The sequence below is a fragment of the Protomyctophum parallelum genome, assembly GCF_964188405.1.
Source record: "Protomyctophum parallelum genome assembly, chromosome: 6".
NCBI classification, from domain to species: Eukaryota; Metazoa; Chordata; class Actinopteri; order Myctophiformes; family Myctophidae; genus Protomyctophum; species Protomyctophum parallelum.
The window spans coordinates 6,589,608-6,611,071 of NC_139701.1; the positions used below are offsets into that span (position 1 = coordinate 6,589,608).

Below are 21,464 nucleotides of genomic sequence, written 5' to 3' on the forward strand. Positions count from 1 at the left end.
ACTTGAAAGTACAAAGTATTGGTATAAAAATGTACTTAAAGTATCAAAAGTAGGAAAGTACTCATTATGCAGAATGTTCCATTTCACAAGTTTTCAAATATGAAATGTAGGCCTATATTAAAAATAAATCTTTTGAAAATATCTGCTCTTTAAACTCACAATGTGTCGCATCGAGAGCTTCTAGATCAGCTATTTTCAAATGGCCAAATATATAGGGCTTAAGTGGTAAAGGTTTTAAATTAATTAAATATACAAAGTAACTAATAGTGTTCAAATAATTGTAGTGGAGTGCAAGTATAATATTGGTGACCCAGCTTGACTGATGGGCTACCATCGTGCAGACTCTAGCATTTCACCATTTTCACAAGAAAAACTGCACTTTAATTTTTTCCAAAATGAGTTAAAAGCACAGGCAGACTCTTCACATACTAGAGCATGTATGAATTTATTTCAGACTCTGAAATAAATGTCAGTGCTGAAATAGTCATGTAAATATGAAATAAATGCTTAAACATGTAGCTAGGTGTAATGTACGATTCCACAGAAGTGAAACTTTCAGGCCCTGCAAACATGTTGAATAAACATCCGTTTTAGTTGACCTAATCAACTGAATGGAATAATCAACTCCCACACAAATAGCTGCAGTCTTAGATATATTTAATAAATTAAAGCAAGGTACAAAAAAGGAAACAATATACATTTTGTATCTCCCTCCCCTCAACATCCTCTTCTCAAGAGTGACATAACATTTTCCCAGTTTTCATAAGACTGCCCATATAGTCAAACCTATAGGATCAATTTTATGAACCTTTTCCAACAATGATATCGATTAAAATCCAGACAAAACAGAGGACAGCCAATTCTAGAGCTGCATGTATGTTGCCTCGAGTAGTTTCAACATAAAACAAATCCATCCTACAGTGTTACAACACTCTGTGAATTTCTCTAACACCCTGCAACCCCCAGCCCCACAAAACACATACATGCTACATGTCTGCAGGTACCTTGGATATGATGCCAGGAGGTTTAGACTGAGATAGCAGTCAGAGACCAGACCACAATGCACATTATTGAGGCAAAATGTTCACCACACTTCTGCTGGTATAGTAAGTACAGTAAGTACACGCCACAGTATAGCTGTAAGCTGTAAGCTGCTGCAGTCACATCAATGTATCGACAGGTTTCTACAATACGGAGGGTTTCAGACCGTTTTGCTTTGGTTCCTGTTCCAACGTTTCTTTCTATTTACATACTGTTGTTGTTGCTGCTTTCACATTACGATCTAATCCTTCCTGGCCAAGGCGGCCACAAAGACGAGTGAAAGGGATTCAGGTAGCTTGTTCACGAGCGTCTGTTAAGAGCAGTGAGGTGTGCAGTTTGACATATCGTAATTAGTCTAGTCACTGGTGGTCATTGGTTACTGGTCAGTCATTCCAAATGACAGGAAACCTTATGGGCGACAAGGTATGTGTGAATGCTAGTGATATACTGGGCATGCCAGGTCAGTCCTCTTTAACAAAACGATGAAGAGTGGTGAAATTGAAATGGATGAGCGGCCCTCCTTTTACAAATACAGGAGGAAGTGATGCACGTTAAGGTCCAATATAAGTGCACTGACTGAACAAGTGGAAAACAATACATTTGTGCGCACAAATCCACTCATACATGTACAGGTGCACACACACACACACACACACACACACACACACACACACACACACACACACACACACGAGAAGTGTTTGTTAATATGCACTCCATCAACTCAATTAATAATCTTCTATTACAGTGACTATACAGTCCAAAGTCATGACTATTTAATTCCTCTGATCACTCAATTCCCTTCTTTCCATCTTGCTCCCCTTTGTTGACCCTCTCCCTGCCTTCTCACTTCAACACCACCTCCCAAAGCAGCACCGTTTTCCCCAAGGGACCAATACATGAAGTCCACATTCTACATCCAGGGGTTGACTACAGCAGTGGTTCTCAAAACGTTTTTGGCTCAGGTCACCATTCTAAATAACTTTTTTTTCATCCAAGGCACCCCTGAATTTCATTTACTTTATAGAACCTTTATGTCGTATTACGGTATGTAAATATGTAAAATATTTCCCCCTAAGATACAGTATGTGTCACAAGTTTCCATTACGGCAGATTGAAAATAACTTCATACTTTACATTTAACCACTTGAACCCCAGCATCCCCATTCTGGTGGGGAACACACAGAAATAGCAGACCTACAAGCTCACAACGGATTGCGCTGCGAGCTTGTAGATCGGCTATTTTTGCGAGGTGTGGTGGTCCGGCTTACTAAGTATAGAGAGTTTAAGTGGTTAAACTGAAGTGATATTCATATATTCCATGACAACCCTGGACTTGGCATCACGACACCCACTTTGAGAACCACTGGACTACAGTAGGACTGTGTGGCATGTACATGAGGTACTGGCCCATGGATATAAAGGCTGGGAAGGAGAGAGCAGACGGACTGCCTGCCTAGTGATGAAGTGGTCTTCATTTTATGTTCACTTGTAGACAGCTAGCCCCTCAAAAGGCAAATCTAAAAATAATAAAATAAAATAACAAGTTCACATGGCATAATTTGGCAAATGCAAGGAGCAATGGGGGGCAGGATATGGTGTATGGTATGTATAGATGTTTGTGTTTCTGCAGAGTACCCTCCTGTCATTCATCCTTTCTTCACATTAGCAGCTGCAGGAACGACACAACCCCATGTTTCTATATATGCATACATATACAGTACATAATATATTTCATCTGAATAAATAAGAGATCAACTAGCTATGTACGGTACGAAAACCCATTTCAGAAGAATGCTAAACACCAGTTAACAGCCATAGAGCCACAGAAGATCTAGAAAAGGCAGAACGAGAGGGGGGGGGATGACGAGGCATGAACAGAGAGCATGCTGGGAGTTCTGCTCGGCGCTCTTCAACACACAAATGAATACTCAAAATGAATACTCAAAAGTAAGAGATGGAGGGAGAAACAGAAAATGGGAAGAAAGAAAGAAAGAAAGACGAAGAATGTAAAGTAAGCAGAGCCAGAGCATAGAGAGCAGCCTCCCTAAATCCACTGTGGAGTTGATAGCACTCTTCATCCGTTCATCCAATGGCAGGCTTGTACTGGAAATGGTTCCATCTCTAGTCGTGTGGCGAGGGGGGGCAGCTACATTATTGTTACAATCGTGAAATGAAATGTTCACCGTTTGTGGGTTTGTGGGAACTGTATTGTTGGGGCATCCAGCTGTTTCGCACTGAGAGCAGAGGTCACGGTTAGGTCAAAGTTCAAGGGTCAGGTTTCAGTATTCCGCTGCGTACTCCGTGCCGTGGAGCCCTCTGCACACAAGAGTAAACTCCTTCACTATGTCCTTCACTCTCCGTTTATTGACTCGCTCTCTGTAGAAGAGATGGAGACAGAGGAAATATGTCACATAGAAATGATTGACAGGCCTGCAGCTATGAACATGCGGTTGGCCAACTGAAATGAACTAATTAGCTACCAACCCTGTCATCAAGAGTAAACATCATACTAAATTAACCCATTCTGACCAGGCACCCATTTTGGTGTCAGCATCATGTTATGCTTTAGCTATTTAAAAATAGCAGATCTACAAGCTCATATCGCGCCACCGAGTGGCGCGATACGAGCTTGTAGGTCTGCTATTTTTGGAAAAAATCGAAGAACGACTGACATTTTTAGAATCTGATCTCAGGTCAGAATGGGTTCATCAGACCAGTGTGTGTCCGGCGGAAACCTCGTATGAATCTGATCTCAGGTCAGAATGGGTTAAATAAATCAAGTGTAAATAGTAACAGGTCTGATGTTTACTTACAGTAGTTACACACAGATGTCGCGCACTGAAAGTAGCAGATCTACAGTACAAGACGCGCCACTCTGCGCTCCGCTGTGAGCTTGTGGACTGGCTATTTTCAGTGTGTGATGCACGCAAACACCCAAGTATAACTCAGTCTTTATATAGATACCACCCACGCACCTCCCACAACGAGCGTGCCGCGTGCACTACCTTAGTATCTGCTGTGAGAAGGTGTCTTTCTGTTCAGTGGTCAGACGTGCGGAGGGGAACCCTGGAGGCTGCAGTGCCTCCTTTAGCCACACGGAGAGCAGAGCAAAGCAGTGCTTGTTCAGGCTGAAGAGCACCTCTGCAAACTGGTCCATCAGACTCCTGGAGGCTCCTCCCCCAATCCCCTGGAGAGGGAAGATAGTGAGGCGGACATTTTGCATCAGGGACGTGATAATTAGAGGGGAAGAATGGGGACAAGTGCACGGGAGGTATAAATAAAAGTGTGGGTAGAGATAAGTAGTGCCATGATGCGAGTTAGAACCCTCTGCTTTTCACCTCTAACACGGCCTGCACCAACAGCTTGCCGTCTTCCTGCACCACCCTGGCCACTGGGGGCACATCTGAGCAGCGGGGCAGCAACTCCGTCTAAGGGACCACGCAAAGGGTACAATCAGCATACAGCAGTCTATGGATTATAGAGTACAGTGGTTCTTCTCACAGTTAGAGAATGTAGAAGAATTGTTATTTTGATCACAAGTAAGAGTATGCAGAATTGTTATTTTGATCAATGTTTGCCTGTTATCTCTCCTATATGGCACATCAATATAGCATGGAATTTTGCAATTTTACGAAGAAAAAAAGAAGAGGGGGTTTAATTACCCTTCCATTCAATATCGCTACACTTTGTCTATGGATATAAATGTGTGTATTCTGTGTTCATGTCAAGGTGCTGGTTTGTCCATACTGTATGTGTTCAAATATAATGTCTTTACTTCTTTGTTAAATAGTTACTGTATAGATTTTAAATCATTGAATCGTATCGTGTTTTATTGTATTTGTATTATTTATGTGTTGTCCAGAATGTATGTATTGACCTCAGCTAAACAATTGTCCCTTGTGGATAATAAAGACATCTAATTTAATTGCCATGAATGAACCAACATCGTCCATGTATCATATCAACTATGTATCGTGATACGTATTGCATCATTGTTAAAATGTATCACATTACACCTCTATTAATTATACTATATCAACTATCAAATAATATTGGCATAGTAGGTGTCATTTTGCCATGTGTGATGTGATAGAAAGATAGCGTGTATGCTCACAAAAAACAAGCACGTGGACTTCACTGTCGGCGCCTCAGGAAATTTGAGTGACAGGATTCCTAGAAACGGGACATGGTGGGCAGCAATCAGTAGATTATTCCAAATATTTTTCAACTTGAGCTGTAATTAGGATGAGGTGCTGGTTTTATAGGCATGGGAGAAACACAACACATCGATTCAGTGCGAGTATAAAACTTACCGCAGTGGAACACTGCTTTCACGTCTAGATTCTCAGACAAGTACAAATCAGGCTTCCTTTTGAGAGCCTAGAGGGCAGACAAAAACATGAAACAAAGTATGTTGTTGTTGCCCAAACCCAGGGGTGCTCCTTGCTCCCCCAAACAACAATGCAACTCATATCTTCCTTCAAAACACAGTTTTCCACCAAACCCGATAAGCCTGGTAACCAGATCTGAAGACAATAAGGAGACTGAGAGCAGATCTGCGTACCAGGCTGCTCTACTCTCTCCACTTTGTCTTAAGACAATAGATACTATATCCAAACTCATATACAGAGATCCTCCATTGCAGAGCTCAGCGGGTATAACAAACAAACTGCAAAAAATTGAAAACATTCAAAATCATTGGAAACTTAAGTCAAACTAAAGGTAATGATGGTTTTGTTTTGAAAAATCTATATTTTGTACTTTCTTTCTGACTCTTGGTTGTCTGGATTGAATATGCAACATAAGTCTGTAAGTAATTAACATGTGCAGATAAAGAGAAATAACAACTCATCTCATAATAATGAACTCATTCAGCATGGAGTGGAAAGAGGGAGAGGGAGAGGGAGAGAGATGAAGGTCAGATCTATCCAAAGATAGAAAACAAAAGGAGGAACAATGAAGAAGGGAGACAAAAATATAAAACATAAAACGGCCAATTCGTCTTAATTGATTAATATTAGTTGAATATTAATTAATTTGGGCTTTGATTGGCTCTGGGCTGGAATGATTACCGAGGAGGCCTGGGCTCTGAGGTTCTAACCAGTCACCAGGATTTTGCTCATCAATCAGAAAATGTACCCCCTACTATAGCTGTGTGATGTTCAAAGTCCTCATAAAAAACAATGTACATATTACTTTTTCTGTGTTCAGAGCATCCGAGTTAATATTGCAATCAATAACAACATTGTGAAAACAGTATTTCTATATTATGCAGCCCTACCTTCTATTTCTTTAAGTTCCTGACAGGCTAGCATCAATTTAACCCAGTTTGGGCGGGAACCCCTTTTGGTGTTTTAAACATTGTCATAATTTAGCTATTGAAAAATAGCAGATCTACAAGCTCATAGTGTGCGCTATGAGCTTGAAGGTCTGCTATTTCTTTTTAATCGTGAAAATATTTATTTCAGAAAACTGGAGGATTTAGATTAAGGTTAAACAATTTAATCATGGCTCTGAGTAAACATTTCTCAAATGTGCTATCGAAGATATTTAAGAACGGAACCGTAGATTTTTGTTGTGATTCCTGTGTTCATTCCATACTGAGCAGCACTACAACTTGTGTTGTAGATGGTGCTTGGTGTGGACAGCTCTTCATCTCTCTGCACCATTAGGCACTTTTTAAGTGAAACTCTAAATGTAGCTTTGGATACAATCATTTGACCCTGACCTTGGGGTACAGTTACACCGCACACAGACCATGAGACCATTAAGCACAGGACCCGGGGATTTCAATCCGACCCCGCTTCTTGTCTCCTACAGTATGTCTCTCCACTCTTCCTGTCTCTCTACACTGACCTATAAACTGAAACGGCATACGAATTACGAGAATCACACTTGTGTGAAGTGAGGGGCGCCCAGTGTGGCTGCCACATGACGTCACGGGAGGGCATGCTGATTTCTTTTTTTGGGGGGGGGGGGGATTGCTGATACCAATTTGTGGGTAAACGAAAATCCTTAACGAACCTAGTATGATCCCAATGACCCACCAATATTAGTTAAATCCACAATTTGAACATGCACGTTAAGGTGACTTGGTTAGAATGAAGAGCGTTTGAGGAGAGACTTGGTCTCTAGTTCAAACATTTCCCTTGATGCTTCATTCCACAGCCTTGCCTACATGATGGGCCACCCTCAGACCCGGTAACAAAAGGACAGAGGTAGAGAGAGGTAGAAAAAAAGAGAAATTGAGAGAGAAAGAGAGAGGGGGAGAGATGAAATAGAGAAGAGAAACCCAAAGTGGATGAAATAAGAAACCAAAAACACACCTGAGCTTGGAGTTGCATAAATGAATCAACAATATCAGGATGATCCCTGGGTCCTAAAATATAATAAAGATGAAACTTAAGAAATCATAAGAATATAAGAATAAGATACAAACAGCAACTGAATAGATTCAACAGTCATGTAGAAATAAAGAGAACAAAAAATATCTCATTGAAATAATTCCACACGTGAGTAAGGGAACAAATAGGAGAAGAGGGGTGGGGGTGGGTGGGGTGGGGGGCATATGAAGCTTGGCAGAGTCTCGGTAAAAACAAAACAGAGAACAAACAGAAAACAGGCAGAGGACGAAGACATGGGTCATTTTGATTAAAATAAAATAATTAACGAGAGGAGAAAATAAAAACCTAAGAAAATAAATAAATAAAAGTGGGTTTGGAGTGGGAACCCAGGAGGCACCTCTGTTACTGCGACAGTTTGGTAGAAAGGTAGGGGTATTAATACCCAAATAATTCCCATTCCCCCCAGAATTACATATCCCCCCCCCCCTCCATACACACAGTTCCTATTTCAGATGTAAAATCAAGTGCCTCAAGGGAAATATGGTTACAGTGAAGGGTCAGTACTCAGTTCTGAACCCCCTTCTCTCTGTCCCAGTGTGAGGAAGACCAACCTTGTACACACAACCCTCCCTTACTGGACACAGACTATAAGACACATTAAACATCAAACAGATATGAGGAATGCACACTTACAGTAAACAACATTTAAAGCTGCTATAAGCAATAATATGTCCAAATTTTAATGACTTTATTTTTTTGTTTATTTTTGGTATTCAGACAGCAAGCAATGAGTAAAACACTCCCAAAAATAATTTAGTCTCTGTGACACATCTAGGGGCCACAATCTGCATTCAAAGATGTTCCTAGAAGCTTTGTCATTGGTCGAAAAAAACCCGGTCGAAATGACTAACCAATCAGGAAATAGACCAATGACAAAGCGTGCTTGCTATAATTGCTTATAGCAGCTTTAAACCAAAGATTCCTCCTGTGGAAACCACTGGCACTTTTCCTTTGCAATGAAGAAGCCACATTGGAAGATGAGCAGTGCATTCAGAATAACAATGAACAAAACCTGCACATTGTCCCCTCTGAAACTCTTCCACACACGGGCTCCATTTAAAAAAGGTGAACAATGAAACTTTTGGATAGCATTTCCTTTTTTAAACAAAAGTGTGCTACGGAGCAAAGTCAGGTCCAACAGAGTTAGTTGTGTGTCACATTCTGTATTACCCAGCATACGCAGCGCACAAGGGATGACATAGAACACAAATTTAGGAACAGCCAGCCTACAGTACGTCTCTTAGAAATCCTAAAAGCACTGCATGTGCTTGTCAATGTGTACTTGCTGGAATGCCCAGAGATGGTTGCATGATTGCCTGGGAGTCCGTTTACCTGAGATACAGTGAATCAATCAAGGGGTGGGGAAGCACCGCAGGCCAAGGCCAAGGGGCCTGAACTGAAATCCGTCCATAAACATTACTTCAACATTTATTGGGGTTCAAGCACATGCAGTGCTCAATTAACTGCACTTTTGTACACAAAGCATGTTTGTCTATTAACAGTTTGACTGTTTTTTACGATTAACCCGCATTTTAATCAACCCCCCTTCACTGCCGAGATTGTTGTATTACCTTTAGAGCATACGCTGAATTATTTGGGCTTTTAATCCGCGAAAATCCATCAAAAAAAGCTCCCGTGGTTTGTTATGATCTGTGTGTAGCATCCACCATCTTGGTGCACCCGGAAGACGCACACAAGATTGGTTTCAATGAGGCGTTGCAACCAATGCATTTCCATTGGCCTCAATTTCCCAGAAGCCCTAGCAGCCCACAGCATGTGACGATTTCCGGTTTCGTCATCACAGCGAAGCCATCCAGTCTCATACTCCGCGACGAAGACGGATTTTCTTTTGATTCATTACATTACGGCGGATTAAACACATAAAACAAAAGGCGGGTATGTCCGATACGGCAGCGACATTAACCTGGAGTAATCCATTCGCGGCACGGAAACTGTTAAGAAAGTTCCATTGTTCCCCTTTAACGCATAAACACCAGGAAAGCATTAAAAACAATTCTGACACAGGGCTTATTCAGAGGATTGCAACGGAGTGGCCGACTCTGGTCCCAACACAGTACCGACTGGACTGTGGCAACTGAAAAAAGGCTACTGGTTACAGCGATACTGAACTGGTTGCACCGGTTAAAATGTAGCTGCTCAGTCAATATAATAAAGGGTTAAAGCCGAGCTGCTATTACTCAACCATTTAAAACATTTAAAGGAGGGGGAATAGATGAGGGAGACGACCAAAAGGGGAGAGGAGCAGGCCTAGAGTTCTCTAGAACACTGGTTCCCCAAAACTAGGACCCATCTGTGGGGCGTGGACACATGTTTATGGGTCCCTTAATGTTTTTAATTATTATAATGTTTCAAAAATAATTATAATAATTATAATATTTTTAGAACTTATTCGTGAATTAAAAACAAATTCAATGATTGTCAGTAATTTCATGAAGAAGAAATTCCATAAATTAGAAAACAAATGTTTAAGTAGTGGTGAAAATAGCCAATGTACAAGCTTGCAACGCATTGTGCGCTTTTAGATATGCTATTTTCACTATTTTGGGACCCAGGCAAACATCTACTTCTTGAGCCAAATCATTTGGTACGATTACACTTCTGTTCATGCTGAATGTAATATCACTGGCCCGGTGGGCACTTAAAGCCAAGGAAAGTCTTCTGATTGGCTCTTGGAAACATTGTAAGAAATGTGTCTGCAACGCACTGTAAAATCTAAGTGTTTATCTTCATCTTGTATAATGCCATCAGTCAAACATCAATGGAAATACACATTGTGGTTTGTTAATAATCTCAAATAAGACATTTATGGCATGAAAATCACTACTCGCTAGAATGGTGCAGAAGTAATGGAAAATGGAAGCAATTTGCATTTTACTCACTTCAGCAAATCAATGTCATAAAGACCAGCCTGCACTGCCATCTCACTCAGAATAATGAGTAATGTAATACTTGCAGACATTGAAGGGCTGACTGTGTTAACAAATGCAGCCGGTCGCCTGACTGCTTGTCAATGTCAAACGTGGCCCCGGCTATGAGCTATAACTAATATCCCCTGGTTTTGTTTTGTAGAAGCAGAATGTCAATCTCATGTGGACCGCAGCAGACACACAGTGAGAAGTCCTAGGGGGACAGCAGGAGGAACTTGCTTGTGTTTTCTCCTCCCCACACCCTGCTGCTACATTTGACATACTGTAACTTCCTCCAAAGAGAGAGAGAGAGAGAGAAACATCTAGCAATATAATATAAACAAAATACACCACCACCACCACCACCAAAAAAGGAAACTGAAGTTGTCGCATATCTACAAGTAGCCCCAAACCTTTCCCACACTGTTCACAGCCCTCTCCCCTGCTGGATCCCATACCTTGCTGGAAGATGGAGAGCGTAATCGAGGTAACCAGCTCAAACAGAGCCTTGATGGGTGGGAAGTGAGCTGTCTCGCTGGCAAAGATATGCACCATCTGAAACGTCAAGACTGTCAATCAAAACATTGTCACAGCTTATAGGATACATGTTTTGTGTGTGTGTGTGTGTGTGTGTGTGTGTGTGTACCTGTCGTGTGAGGTCCAGAGACGAGGCCTGTGGTATAGTGCTGTACATCTGTCCCAGCATCTCACTCAGCTGAGTCAGCATGGGAGCAAAGTCGTGTAGCAGAGTCTTCACAGACTTCTCAAAGATGGCACACACCGCCTTGAGGGACAAGCAGACATACGTATGCAGTACTATAGTAGTAGTGAAAGGTCATAATATTCCATTAGAAACACACTGACTGAAGTACAGGCAGGCCTTGAATGAATGAATGAGAGAGAATGTGTGTGTGTGTGTGTTCGTGCGTGTAAAACATACCTCTACCACCTGCGAGTCATTGAGCCATTTGCTGAGCACGGTCTGTATGAGAGCAAACACCTGCTGCAACACCACCACCACCTGACAAGGGAATGTGTGCGCACACACACACACACACACACACACACACACACACACACACACACACACACACAATTTAAGGAAACACGTTGTTGGCAATAACACTGGTGTGCCTCGTAATTCTAATGATGACGATGATTGTGATTGTTAAGGGTGATCAAGGTGCTGGTTTGTCTGACTGACCGGGTTTGGTCCGGGTGGGGGCGGTGTTGTTTTAACAGGCGGTGCGGAGCCCTCCCCAGATTCGTCCTCCTGCTTGCTGATGTCAAGCGTTGTGAACAGATTGGACAGCAGGCCCAGGATGTGGATGATTGCTAGCTTATTGGACGGATTAGGCTGAAGGGAGACGAGAGGAGAAGGAAATGAACACACAAGATGGAATGGATATTTAGTGATGGCTTGAATTGAAACCATGATTTGCTACCCCTGCATTCGCCACATTAGTGTGTGTCATGTGCCATCTGGTGATAAAAATGATAAAATGATACCAAAACATGAGTTTAGCCTGCTGTAGGATAATACTAAACCTACAATTGTGTAATGAAAAGGGGTACCATAATTCATTAGACATAATAAGAATGAACAACTTAGGCCCCATTTCCTTTAAGTGGATATAACAGAAGGAATCCAAGAAGTGGCAGAAGTAAGGTATGATGTTAAATGAGACGGCAGAGTTCTCAGAAGGACAGAGGTTTACTGGGAATCGGATGGTTCCCATTTCAATGGCCACACCTCCTGGCATCATGTCAAAGGTTGCCATGAATAAGACACTGAATTCCCCTAACTCAGTGGTTCTCAAACATTTTCCTGTCAAGGAATAATTAATATTAATATGCATGTAAATCTCTGAAAATATGTTGTGCCGTAAGAGAAAGTTATTCCAAATGTGATGCAATTTTGCAAGATGTTTCAAAATGTATCCAAAAAATAGTGGATCTACATAAGCTCACGTGTCACAAGGCGGTGTGAACTGTGAACTGAAGCTATTTTCTAATAGCCTAACTAGTTATAACATAGGTTTGAAGTAATTAGACTGTTCCTCGTTTTGGTGAAGACCCCTTGGAACGCCCTCAAGGACCCCTGGGGGTCCCTGCACCCACGTTTGAGAACCAGTGCACTAACTAATCCTTAGTTGCAAGAATGGTGGTACCTTGGAATGAAGGTAAATGTGAAACATACTGTACTTTGGAAAAGGTGCTGTATCAAATGCAGAGTTGCAGAGCATATTTAATTATCCAATGCCTCCTTTATATACTCATTCTGTCTTTCTAACATACACACACTCACAAGTGTACACACACAAACTAAATAAATCATAATTATTTAATGACATATGTAGCCACTACGGCCACAAATGTCCCAAGAGAATCACTAGCGTAGCAGTCGGCTCCGCTCTGGGTGAACAGAACAGATATGTTTTGATTAGGCCATTGGTTCCATCATTCTCGTTTAAGCACAGATAGTCGTTTCAACCAATCAGATTGCTTCCTCGAAAAACGACCTGTTGTATAATTACACATACAGAACACAGGCATACATGCACAAGTTTCAAACACACACACACACTTACACATGGCACGAGCATACATGGATAGACACACACGTATATTGAATCCTCCCCTGGGTAACAACAGTAATTAAGGCTTCATTAGCAGGGTAAGCAGTTAATCAGTGCTCGGTCTCCATGGCAACCTTGAAAAGAGAAGTCATGTCTGCCTTACACTATCACACACAGCATCTCTCTCACTACGCACGCACATGCAGGATGTCGCTGCTATGCGGTCAGAGTCAATTCCCTGGCTGAGTTCCAGGGTCTCACATCTCATTTCAATGAGGTGACAGTGCGACTGGGGACGGAATTGGCTTCGCAGCGGTACGCTGCCACTATAATCAATGGAACATGGCTGCGGTGCGCAGGTTGTGCGTACGCTCCGCACGTGAATCTTCTTTTGCGCTTGCTCTATTTTTCCGCGTGTCCACGGGTGTTATGCAGCCCTTGGCTTGGGTCAAGGACAATGGATTCCCATCGTAGAATAGATCCAGGAGCACAAATGTACTGTGCCCAGTGACGTAGAGTCTGTGGGGGCCAGAGGGGCCAGGGCCCTCATGAGGAATTGGACCAGGGATCTTGGCCCCCATGAGGAATTGGACCTGAATATATATATATTCTCCTCGGTTCGTCCCGTTTGTACCGCACCAGGTCGCGCCACGCCTGTTCGCGCAATTCTCATCTTGCATTGACTTTGTACTGTATGTAATCGCGCTGCTCTAACCATCCAAGTCTTGCACCTTAACACCTCTTTTTTCCTCACTGTCCGGGACGGGGGGTGGTGGGGGGTGGACCGTGTTGCCTGTCCCTTGTACACATGCTAATCTGGGTGCTTGTTTTCACCTGCCAGGTATGGGTATGCATGCATTGCATACAGTACTGTACTCTGCTTAGGCTACTTGTTCACAATATGAAACCACCACCAGCAAGAACACCCTGGCTGGCAACAGCGATGCCAGCCTGCCGTTGGAACCTTCCACCGTCCCAGCGACAGTTCTACAGAACCTGCCGAGGCGGACAGGACTAGCCTGCAATCATGGCATTTGGGCGGGCCCCCATGGCGATTATAAAAACATTTAGTCTCCGACTGTGCCTGTCCACGGGAGTACCGATCTTAGGAGCAGTGTTCCTGATTTACTACCAACGCACATCTCTTCCGCATGACACATCATGCCAGTATATAGACACTTTCTATATACTGGCATCATATGACATTTGGTACATGCTCATAGTATATGCAAGTCCACCATTGTGGCTGCCCGTCCCTGATGGAAGGTGACCTACTGTAACAAGTGTCCCCGCTAGGTGCCACCATTTGTCAGCCTCCAGTCACAGGACCTGATTACATAGTCTGATGTAATGGCCATAGATCAAGAATCCAGACAGAAAAACAATGAGACAGGGAGGAGAAAGAAGATAGGAGTATACTAGAGAGAGGGAGAAAGGGAGCGATATATTGAAAGAGACGGAAAAGAAAAGAAAGGAAGAGACGGAGAGATAAAAAGCTTGATCTAAACTGACATTTCTATTCACCTCAGTAGAGGTCTTTGCTGATGTCAGAACAATGGATAAGGGAAGTGAGTCCCTCTTTTGTTTCACACAGATATAATGTCAGCCTCTGTATTTTCAGATAAAGTCAACTCAATAATATAATGGCTTCTATAAGACTATAAATATGATCTGCTTTTCCAATGTGTGATTGTATACGTGTGATATGAATACATGCGAAACCCGATGATATGTGTCCTTCCAATTCATGTGGGAGGTAATGGGTCTGATTAGGCCGATTGTTACAAGCTCACACAGGCTTCATTAGACCTGACATTTTAATAGCATTAGTGCACTTTTCTTCGATTGGGTATATTCCCACACCTGCTTGCCCATGTGTGTCGTTTACATGCATGCATGCATGTATTATGCATGCAATATGCATGCGCGCGTGCGTGCGTGCTTGCGAGGGCCCATCATACAGGGTCAATTACAATCTGTTCCCACAGAGAAATCTTCCACTGCGGTGACTCCACACAGACAAAGCCTGCTCTGATGGCCGCAGTCCAGGTATTGCTACCACTGTGTGTGTGTGTGTGTGTGTGTGCGTGTGTGTGCGTGTGTGCGTGCGTGCGTGCGTGCGTGCGTGCGTGACGTGTGTGTCACTGTCTCTCTAAGGCCTCTCTCATGGCTACAGTTCAAGTGCACCTACTCTGCGTGCATGTACGTGTGACAGCGTAGGTGTGTGTGAGCGTGTACTCACTGTCTCATCGGCTAGCTTCTCCAGTTGCTGTATGTAGGGTGTGATGAGCGCGTGGAGGTTTCTCAGGATCTCTTCAACGGGGAGAGCAGAGAGCAGGAACCCAAGAGCCTGCATCAGCCACATACATTGGCTGGTCTGCGGGGACAATAAGACGGCAAAAAATGGAACCTTCCACTGACGTGAAATCTTTCTTCACTGGCGGTTCTCAACTCTTGTCCTGGGAATGCAGAGTACTGCTGTTTTCCACTCACTCATGCAGACCTGACGGTGAATGCAATTTGCCAAGCAGCTTTACATACATTTCAGCCAAAAATATATATATATTTTTTTTAATAATATATAAAATTAACTATATATATATATATATATATATATATACCAATAATAAGCAGTGATGTAAATAGGATTTCAATGTAATGAGTCCCGGGATGCAGGGATGGTCTTTTAGATGAGTCCCAGGGACATTCTTTTAACTCCAATTACATTTTATATGGTTATATATATTATATATATATATATATATATATATATTATATATATATATATATATATATATATATATATATATATATATATATATATATATATGGTTATATTCATGTAGAAAACAGAAGAAGAAATGATTATTATAACTAAAGCTAGCAAAATAAACTAGAATAAAAAACAGTACAGTAGTGCATCCCGTGGATGCAGAGGTCATTGTTTTATTGCGTCCCTTAACTATAAACTGCGTTTTGGGATGCAAAATGCACCCTATTTTAATCTCTGAATAAGCATCCTTTACCTAGAAGCAATGTTTATTTGTAATATTAAATGACAAACTGAGCTGAATCAATGCCAACACAGAGAGATAGAGAGAGGGAACACCGACCTTGTGGATCTGTTTTATAAGCACCTCCTGGAGAGAGGGAGAGAGACAAGCGATGCGTGAGTACATTTTTAAGAACCTGGAATAATAAACTTTGATTTAGCCACAAAAATAACAGGATTCAGATCTAGGGCTTAAAAATACAGCAACTGCCTTGATCACATTTCCATTAGCTTTGATGTTTAGACACAAAAAAAGACGAAAACCAATAGTTTTAGTTTTTTGTTATTTTTTTTGGGTGACCGGCAGCAAACATCCCAACACACACACGCACCTGAGAGACAGCTACTATGTTGTTTGCATAGGGCGGCAGGTCGTATTTACACTCCCTGCAGATTTTCTTGAGCGTGGAGACGGAGGAAACGGAGAGGTCTGGGTTCCCTAAGGCCTGGAGCACCAGAGGCAGCACACTGCTCAGCATCACCGGGTGATCTGCCAGCCACTCTGCTAGAGCGCCTAGCGGGGGTTACAACAGTTCACATAATATGAGGAGACGTCACGTCACGCAGTATAAAGCAGACCAAGACCGAGAAGAAAAGGACCGAAATGTCGGAAATTAACCGGCCGATGGAATGAGTATCTAGTATCTTAAATGTTGAGAATGAGCGGTGAAATGGCTGATGATCTTTTCATGGTTGACATTACACAGAGAACGTCTTAGGGTTTTTTTTTGCTGTTAAGCATTTAGGACTAGCGCCAGTGTTTGGTTTTTAGTTTCTTCATCTTTGGCTCCATGGACATGATGCTAAAACACAAATATTACACTTCATTATAATAGACATATCTGTGTCATCAGACTAGTATCATTCTGCAACCCTGTCACTTTTCCCCATGAAAAGTCATACAATATGTGGAAAGAATCTATTCAGACAATACACAAGAATTTTATTAAGACCTGAGGCCAATGCTACAAATGCATTAAAAACAGTTTTGTGAACTTACGTTACTATATATAGCTAAAATCCAAAATGACACAGAATGCTATCGTGGTTTTGATGGGTTAATTAATGCAGAATGTCTTTTCAGTGCTTCTTGCTATAAAGAATAACAAGACTGCCCACAGAAATGCATGGCAGGGCATGTTAATCGCTCCTGCTTGTGCCCGTTTGTGAACAAAATAAGTTGAGTAATGGATGGGCAAATGTCATGAATGTTGGTGGGAATGATCAACAGGCTGTCCCAAGATTTTTGGTCTTTAAAAGTTAAACGGCCAAGGTACCGTAGGCCGAGAGGCCTACTGGTCAGAAATGACCAGTAGGCTGCCCAGAAGAGATAATCCACTTTTGGGTGGAAAGGTTCTAGACTCAAGATTACAATACATTTGTCAATGTCAACAATATTAATCTGTTTTAGCTCCTAAAATGGAACACAAGATTACATTTTGTCAGTTGTCATGTTAACAGTCTCGATATGGACAACATGTTGGTGGAAACAAAATGTAAATGGAGGACATTGGTGATTGCACACTCCTACAGGCTGGGGCGGCAGGGAGTGTTTGGACTCCTCACTGGCAGGTGAGTCAGTAGGATACAACAGCAGTGACTACACAGAAATGTGTGTGGGGAGGAACTAATTGGCATACTGATGCGATGCATTGTTGGCTTGTAGATCAGATTTTTATACACTTTCAACATTTGAAAACTGTACCTGTAACAGGGACCTTCTGCATAATGAGTACAACTTTCAGTACTTTAACTACTATTTTATATCCATACCTTTGTACATTTATTCAAGTAAACTTTAAATTCCAGACATTGCAGTATTAAAACTTTTAACGAAGTAAAACATTGGAGTACTTTTTCCACCACTGACCTATAGTGAACATGACAGTGTCAGCCAGCTGGACATTGTTAATGGTGATTCTGGGAATGAGTCCTATCAGGCCAGGGATCACGTCAGAGTAATTCACGTCTATCGTCTCCGCTATGGACTGGAATCCGTACAGCAGAGCTTCTGTGTGCTGTAAAGGGAGAACATGGTCAAATGCTGTAGCAGGAAGCAGACAGAACACATTCAACTGGTTGCTATTAATCATCATCATTCTCTCTTAATCGAGTTGAGTGTGCGTGCAAAATGTGTGCGTCTCTAACCTGCCACGATGTGGGCTGCTCTGTATTGGTCAGCAATCTTCCCAGTTTTTCATAAAGGTTGCTGAGCAGCTCCGCCCCAAGCATCTCGTACACGTACATAAGTGTATCTGAGATGTCCACTCTGAAACAAACAAAGACAAAAACAAAATTGGGATGACAGGGACAAAGAACTGCACAGCAGTATGTGCACTCTCAGCTTCCAGTTCATTCAGTGTATTAGAGGAAAAACACTCTTCTGCCGACCAGTCACCCTGTCAGCACTCATCCTGAGACATTTGCATGAGTACACACACACACACACACACACACACACACACACACACACACACACACATGCGCATGAGTCGTCAAAACGTTTGCTGCGCGGTAGATCAAAGGCATGCGAGATGCGTACCAACAGCTGACAGGAATTTAGAGAATCCTGACACACACAACATTCTGGTGTGTACAGCCAGGTACTCAAAAGAGACGTTAACATCCTGTAAGTAAACTTAGAAATAAAACTAAAGTTGACTAATCATTACAAGTGGCTCTTACTTTGAAGAGGAAGTCAGAGCACAGGATGTCCGTTTCAGTTGTAAACAAGCTACCATTATTTAGCTGTCAAAGTGCTAGCCTCTAAACCAAGTTAGCGACCATTATTTAAAATATGAAAAGCATGCATCTGTCACTTGATTCAACACACATGTATTACTTAAACATTTTTAACTTGCAGCATTAGGTGAGTAATTCATTGTATATCTGTGTTTTGTAGTGGTTGTGGTTAGAGTGGTTGAGGCGAGCTGCTAACAAACCTCCTGCTGCTAAACGTCCTCCTGCTGCTTAACGACTACAAATACACTGTCTGTGACTCTGTGTACTAGTGTAGCTTTGCATCTTTTGCGATCTGCCCATGTGAACGCAGAATAACACTGTGGCAGAGTACTAGTAGAAACGTCCGTAAAAAGTGGCGATGTGAGAAAGTGAATGAAGACGGAGGGCTTGCCGTTATACCATGGATATGGCTATATACAGTAACATCAGCGATCACGACAGTGGTGTCGTTTGTACAAGTACGTAGCGTCGTATCCATATAGAACCCCCAGAATATGAACACAGACACACACCAGTGTTGATTTAGTCGACTAATACTATGACAAGAATTCCGTCGACTACCTTTTTTTCACTGACGAAAACTAAATGAAAACTAAGCTCTGATGACTAAAATTAAGACTAAGACTAAAATGTTAGTAGTGGACAAGAGATCCAGTATAAGTCATTTTACACATTGTTGCATGCTGAAAATAACAGATATACAGTGAGCTTGTTTCACTGTATTTTCAGCAAGAGTAAGATAAGTCATTACGACGGCATCGAGGCCCGCCAAAATCAACTGCCGATTTAGTAGACTAAAATTGTATGATATTTCGTCGACTAAAACTAGACTAACACCAAGACATTCCAGGTGACTAAAATGTGACTAAAACTAAATGAAAACTATTCAAGAGACTATGACTAAAACTAAAATCAAATTTTGCTGTCAAAATCAACACTGACACACACACACACACACACACACACACACCTGTAGATCCTGAACTGCTCCTTCTCGTCCGATGACCAGGACGCGTATTCCTGGTCGGAGGGGAACTGGGCTTTATGCAGCAGTACATCTACCAACTGGAAGTAGACGGGCCTGTAGACCTGCAGGTACACCGCCTGCCTCTCTGACTCAAACGACATGATTTCATCCTGAACAACAACAACAAGAAGAAAGACGTGAGCGTTCAGGACAGAAAAACAAAGTGGTTTCATGACATGCATTAAAGGAGAATTCCATGCTAGAATGCTTTCTTATCTTTCTTACCTTTCTTCGTAGTTGTTACGTCCCCACCAAAGAGGTCCAGGTGTTTTTTTGTGCAAAAACTCCTTATTGGCTATTTTCCCTACCATAAGCCCTCAATGAATTGCATTGCATTGAATGGGAATTGAATGGGGCTATGGGGTGTTATGCTAATTCGCTTATTTCCATCGAAAGAAGTAGTAAAGTGTGCCGCTTGGGATATTATTTACATTATGAAGAGAGGATATATACAAAGAAATTGTAATTTTGAGCGATGGAAATAAGCGAATTAACACCCCATAGCCCCATTCAATTCCCATTCAATTCAATTCAATGCAATTCATTTAGGGCTTATGGTAGAGGAAATAGCCAATAAGGAGCTTTTGTACAAAATAACACCTGGACCTCTTTGGTGGGGACGTAACAACTACAAAGAAAGGTAAGAAAGCCTTTTAGTATGGAATTCTCCTTTAAGTCAAACCAACTTCCTTGCATTATATTAGATAATGAGGACATATTACAGAACATGTATGCGTGCCTCATAGAGGCATTTGGGGAGCTAATTATTTGGAATAGAGTGGGTTATTATTCCAAGCGGATTCTAAGCGGAACTAGAATTATATGAAATGCCTTGTAGGATTTACCTCCAAATCCATCCGGGCCAGCTGCTTTGCCCGAAGGGAAGCTTTTAATTGTCTCAGAGAGCTCGCTATGGGAATACGGAGAGTCAAGGGATGTTCTAAGGTTTCATCCAATTTAGGTACTGTATATCGAGAGAATCGAAAATGTGGCATAATCATCGCTTGTTACATCAGTTATACTAGTGGGTGTTTATCTTCTTAGGATTTGTTAATGATTCCCCCTTTTTAGTGTCTATTTTGACAGACATAATAGTTTGTATGTTTATCTGGGATCCTAGTTAGTTAAACATATTTAAATGAATGTTTTGTACTTGCCCTTCCTACAATTGGTTGACTATAGTTGAGAAAATGTTGAGAAATTGTAAATGGTCTGTACTGTCAATAAATATCTTGTAAATTAAAATGGTATGAGTGACAATCTTCACATGCTAACAGACAGTCCAAAACAATCAAACCAGCTGTAGCACTACTAGCTGTGTGCGTACAGTCGGTGAGTAGAGTACGTACTTGTAGTGTGTACCAGAAGGTGAGTGTGAGGGAGCTGGTGGTCTCGTTGACCGGGTAGTGTCCAGGGATGCCTGTACAGAACATGATCATGTTGACCAATGCCAGGAAACCCTGCCAGTGTTCTACCTGCTCCAACAGAGTCCTAGAATGAGAAAGACAGAGCAAGTTAGAACTAATATAGATCAAGAGGGGAGGGGGTTATGGCAGGCGTATTGACCCTCAGGGTGAGATAGACAGCTTTTGAAATGGAGCATTGCAGACAGACATCAATCCATACACAGATCTGATGTGAAGTATATTTAAACACACCTGTAGGGCTGTCACGACTATGTCATTTTAC

General features: G+C 41.9%; 1 protein-coding gene across 2 annotated transcripts in view; it reads right to left on the reverse strand.

The window, feature by feature from the left end:
• Window positions 1–646: 646 nt before the first annotated feature.
• The window catches only part of LOC310859783 (importin-13-like), a 52,408-nt gene continuing 31,590 nt past the window's right edge, over window positions 647–21,464 (reverse strand). For both annotated transcript variants that reach the window (XM_083766520.1, XM_083766521.1), the window contains exons 7-23: window positions 21,125–21,266; window positions 19,719–19,885; window positions 18,155–18,275; window positions 17,877–18,024; window positions 16,339–16,520; window positions 16,068–16,094; window positions 15,197–15,331; window positions 11,580–11,732; window positions 11,316–11,396; window positions 11,022–11,159; window positions 10,834–10,930; window positions 7,371–7,423; window positions 5,358–5,424; window positions 5,159–5,217; window positions 4,383–4,472; window positions 4,050–4,231; window positions 647–3,420 (exon numbers count right to left, since the gene is read on the reverse strand). In XM_083766520.1, the coding sequence (XP_083622646.1) occupies window positions 3,324–3,420; window positions 4,050–4,231; window positions 4,383–4,472; window positions 5,159–5,217; window positions 5,358–5,424; window positions 7,371–7,423; window positions 10,834–10,930; window positions 11,022–11,159; window positions 11,316–11,396; window positions 11,580–11,732; window positions 15,197–15,331; window positions 16,068–16,094; window positions 16,339–16,520; window positions 17,877–18,024; window positions 18,155–18,275; window positions 19,719–19,885; window positions 21,125–21,266 (1,939 nt within the window). In that variant the 3' untranslated portion in view covers window positions 647–3,323. The remainder of the gene's footprint in view (window positions 3,421–4,049; window positions 4,232–4,382; window positions 4,473–5,158; window positions 5,218–5,357; window positions 5,425–7,370; window positions 7,424–10,833; window positions 10,931–11,021; window positions 11,160–11,315; window positions 11,397–11,579; window positions 11,733–15,196; window positions 15,332–16,067; window positions 16,095–16,338; window positions 16,521–17,876; window positions 18,025–18,154; window positions 18,276–19,718; window positions 19,886–21,124; window positions 21,267–21,464) is intronic.